The 4,743-nt window shown below is 29.3% G+C and overlaps 1 protein-coding gene across 1 annotated transcript; it reads right to left on the bottom strand.

Annotated features, from left to right (window-relative positions):
* Positions 1-704: 704 nt before the first annotated feature.
* LOC105126662 (floral homeotic protein DEFICIENS-like) lies at positions 705-2,941 on the bottom strand. Its single transcript, XM_011027592.1, has 7 exons — positions 2,522-2,941; positions 2,324-2,390; positions 2,173-2,234; positions 1,962-2,061; positions 1,345-1,386; positions 1,219-1,263; positions 705-1,117 (listed from the first exon to the last, which is right to left on the bottom strand). Exons 1-7 carry the CDS (start codon positions 2,707-2,709, stop codon positions 938-940), a joined length of 684 nt encoding a protein of 227 aa, XP_011025894.1. The 5' UTR covers positions 2,710-2,941; the 3' UTR covers positions 705-937.
* Between the last annotated feature and the right edge of the window lie 1,802 nt (positions 2,942-4,743).

Here is a 4,743-nt window from a genome sequence, read left to right as displayed (position 1 = left end):
TGAAATCTATAAAAAATAAAGTTATGTTAGATCAAATTTAAACATTCCATAAAAATTTTTTAACAACACTTTGAAAATAGATAAAAAGTATTCTTTAAAGTATCAAATATTGTTTTGCAATACACGCTTAAATTTACGTTTTTGCAAAGCGCAAATTTTAACTTAATTTCACAAATAAATCAAGTCACCATATATTAAATTTAAGAAAAAAAATCATATCATTATTTATTTTTTAAAAAATATTTCAAATAAAAATTATACTCAATCACATATTTAATAAAAATTAAATATTTATACACGTTTTTTTTATTTCTTTTAAAATGCATTGACAACACCCGCGGCATATCACAAACACATCTAAATTACCTTGTTATTCTTTTTAGCTTTGTGTCTCGATGCTAGTGCTCATTTTGTTATGTTTTTCTTCTATCTGTTTAATCAAACAAGGTAAGAATTCAGCGGATTTGGTTTGTGTAGGGCGGCGGGGAAAGAAGGGTTCGGAGACATTGGTTTGGTATTGTCGACCTGTGCCAAATGGGGTTTGGGCAAAAACAGTGGATAATGCATTTGGTGTTGTGGACTCCCTAGTATATACATACACACATACGTACATACATATGACGGTTGATCCAGCACATTTCAATCATATAATTATTAAGGGTGCAGATCATAAGGGATATTGCAGAATGCTACTCCAAGTGGAATTATATTTGTGAAAAAAAGCTTTAATTTAATCCATAAGGAATGACATTCCTTGCTCAAATCACAATCTAATAAGCTGCCATACGCATTACCCTGAGGTAAATTACAATCTATGAAAGTATTTTTACTTCCAGGCCCTTAATTAATTATTAAATAATATTAGATAGCATCTCTAGGTAGCACACGCATTTAAATAAGATGTCTGAAGAGCTGGAAGCTCGACCTCAAGCACCACTCAAGGAAGGCGAAGTTCATGGACTCCAAATCCATCTCCAAGGTGAAGATTAGGGAGGTGGTGGTGGTGGTTGTGCCCGTGATGCAGGCGGAATGCATAGAGGTTGGAAGCCCCATTTGCAAGTGCAACAGCAGCTTCGTTGTCCACTAAACCATACTGTCGATCCTCTAGTTTTGCTTCCTTAAATCCCAAAGCACAAAAGAAAATCTCAGGTTCAATCCATGTGTTTTTCCAAGTTGGGAAATTAGCAAAAACAAGCACATGAAAGTTTAGATTCTTACATATTCCATCAAGAGGTTTCCATGTCTCTCCTCTAAATTCTTCACCTGCAATTAATCGCCAGACAATTTGTTCCAAAAGCTACATGCATGAAATTGAATAGGTAAAATGTTCTTTTTATCACTAACCTTCTTCCTGTAGGTTTCGTTTTGTGTTTTGATCACATGGTACTGTAAATAATCAAAGAATGTTGAAATTGTAAGTGTAAAGTGTTACAAGGCATATCCCTTCTATAGATGAGTGTAAGGGTAACACAAAATCCAGTTCATGAAAATCCATAATGCAAAGGTAAAGAAGCACAAGTTAAAGGGTGTGTATTTTCTTTCTAACCAGGGTTTCCAAGAATCCCAAAATGATAAAAATTGAAATTTCACTTGAAGGATTAAAACAACTCAAATTTGAAAAAAATGATGAAAGAGTTGAACTAAAACGTAATATTAATGTATATACAACACCGACCGGTTAATGTCATTTTTATAAGACCTGATTTGAGAGTTTGATATTTAGACCTGATTTGAGAGTTGTAGATTGATGAATTTATATAAGTTGATCCAAAATTTAACATTTTTTATAAAAAAAATCCTCAAAATGACTTTGATTTGGTAATTAAAAAAAACTAGGGTGATCTAGATTAACCTGTCTCAAGCTTGATACACCCGGACCGAGCTCAAATCACTAGTAAGCTCAAATTTTAGGAATTAGAACTTGATAATTATATAAAGATGTTCACTTGGAAAAATCTGACCTTCCTGCCACGCACACCATTCAAGGCTTCAGTCATATGTTGCTCAAGACCGTGCAGATGATCAATGCTCAGATCATTCAGGCCCTCTCCTCTCCTCTGCCTGTTAAAAACAAATACCTTAATTAGTAGCTCCACAAATTTACAGATCGATGTTCCCGTAAAAACCATAAGCACATGCATATATGCGAAGGTTATTTCTTTTGAAAGTTACCTGATTTCTATTCTCAGCTTATGATTGATATCATTCAGCTTCCTCAATTGCTCTTGCATTTTCTGCAAACCTCACAGAAAAAATCCTTTGAAGAATCTCATATTCGTCCTATAGATCAAACATTAGAAGAAAGACAGGAAGAAAGGTTAACCTCGTATTGAGTGCCCCACAGATCTATGCCTAAAGCGTTCTGATATTGATCGTAGATCTTCTTTGTCCTGGTCATAACAATAAAAACTACAGTTCTATTACCAAGGTTTCATAAAACGGCAACATAAAAGACAAGAAAAGAAAGAAAAGAAAGCACGGAAGAAATACTTAGACAGAAACATAATACGAGTATACGTACGATGTGGAGGGGCTAATGTACTCATTGAGTTTGTTAGTGTTGGAGAACATGATAAGAGAGACCTTAGCATCACAAAGTACAGTGAGTTCTTGGGCTTTCTTGAAAATACCATTTCTTCTCTTCGAGTAGGTGACTTGCCGGTTTGTGGGGTTTTCAATCTTCTTGATTTCAATCTTTCCACGACCCATATTTTTTCCTTACTTCTTTGTGAAAGCTGTAGCACTAAACAAAAGTAAATATTGAGGGAGAGAGATAAGGGTTCCTTGCACAGTACCTAGGCTTCTTGAAGGGAAAGAGAAGAAGATGAAAAAGGGTGAAATCTGATTAGGTTGAGTTTCTAAATAAGGAAAGGGTGATGGAAAGTTGATTGTAGCGTAACTTAGAATGTCTGGCTTCTGAGATTGGATTTTTGAAGGGTAGCGTGGGAAGTGTTGGGAGGCTCATACACCTTGACATGACATGCAAGCAATTTACTGATACGAACTTTTCTCAGACCTGTTCCGTGACTGCGTGAGGTAATGGAATCGTTGTTTTTAAAATAATTTATATTTAGGAATATATTAAAATAATATATTTTATAAAAAAATTATTTTAAATATTAATGTATTAAAATGATCTTAAAAATAAAAAAAAATCGATTAAATTTTTTTTCAAAGTATTTGAATTTAGATAGTGTCCATTGTAAGAGGATGCCAGAATAGTCTCTTTCGTTTTTATAATGGTGGTCAAGTAATTTCATCTATATATAATCCTACAATAAATGTGTCTTGTCAGTATAAATAAGATTGTTATATTAAGAGTGTTAAATTACCGGGACTAACTTAATTGGTTAAATTTAAAGTTTGTTTTTTGAAAATTTAGTTTGGATTTTATAAATATTAGGATTATTATAAGTTTACATCATCATTAATTTTAAAATTTATAAAATTAATCAAAAAACATACAAGCTAATATAAATATCTGTATTAATAAAAATAAAAAAAATATTATATATATTCACATACTTAAAATAAAAATAGTTGTTACTAAGTACAAAAATAACATAACATCACGATTTTGTTATCATATTCTTACCTTTTAATGTGAATTTACTGTTTAATTTTTTTTTTCATTTTGAACCTTTAAATTTTTATTTCACATGATTGCATTCTTTTTTTAGTATAATAAAAAAATAGTTAAATCAAGTTTATTGATTGAGAAAAAAATTAAAAGACAAAGGATAAAAATGAAAAACACACCACAAATAAATGATGCTTTAAAAGTTATCATTAAAAATTTTACTTTGGACTATAAACTTTATAAATTATACTTGTTTGATTCTTTAGTAGTTTTTCAATTCAATTTTAATATAAAAGTTATTTGTTTTTTTTTTTTTTAAGAATGCTGGATTCCAACTATAAAAAAGAGAAATTCAATATTGATATTAATTCTGTCCACTAAAATAATTAATTTTTATGTCAAAATATTTTATTTAACTAGAAAAATTCAATTTAAATATTTTTTCAGGTTGAAATTACATTAAATATAATGTAGAAGCTTGGAAAGAGCTTTTGTTTCATGTTAATTTTGGCTTTTTGTGTTTTTTGCAAAGATCATTTACGAATTTTTCAAGATATTTAGATTTTTTTCTAAGTATTCCAGGTTAAAATTAAATTGGAAAGTACATTTTTACACTATTTTTTTTGGGCCATGATTGAAATCTAAAAAATACTAGATAAGATATCATTTAATTTTTTTAAAAAAATATTATAACATACAACATGTCATTCATTCCAATTAAATAAAAAATATAGAGCTCTCGCACGGGTCTCTCCTTGCAGCCTGTGTGCATGCCATTCATGAGCCAAGCAGCTGCCTGGCCTCTCTCCTTTTTTCTTTTTTTTTTGTATATAAAAGTATTTTTTGTGTATTTTTTAAATGATTTATAAATTTGTATTAAAATTAATGTTTATTCTCTCCCTTTCTTTTTTCTTGTATTTAGCTATTTTTAAAATAATTACTGTTTTTTAATTAATTTTATTAATATTTAATTTGTGTGGATATTATTTTAATTCATTATAATTTTTGTTTATGTTTTATATAACTAAATTTTATTTTTAAAAATAAGAAATATTTATTTTTGAATATCATCTTTAATAAGTGAAACCTTAAATGCACTTATTTTTTGTTTTATTTTATTTTTAAATAATATTTTTAATATGTTTTTAATTTTTTTAATTGTC

This window comes from Populus euphratica, unplaced genomic scaffold, assembly GCF_000495115.2.
Source record: "Populus euphratica unplaced genomic scaffold, PopEup_1.0 scaffold41.1, whole genome shotgun sequence".
Taxonomy (NCBI): domain Eukaryota; kingdom Viridiplantae; phylum Streptophyta; class Magnoliopsida; order Malpighiales; family Salicaceae; genus Populus; species Populus euphratica.
This window is presented reverse-complemented; position numbering and strand designations above follow the sequence as displayed.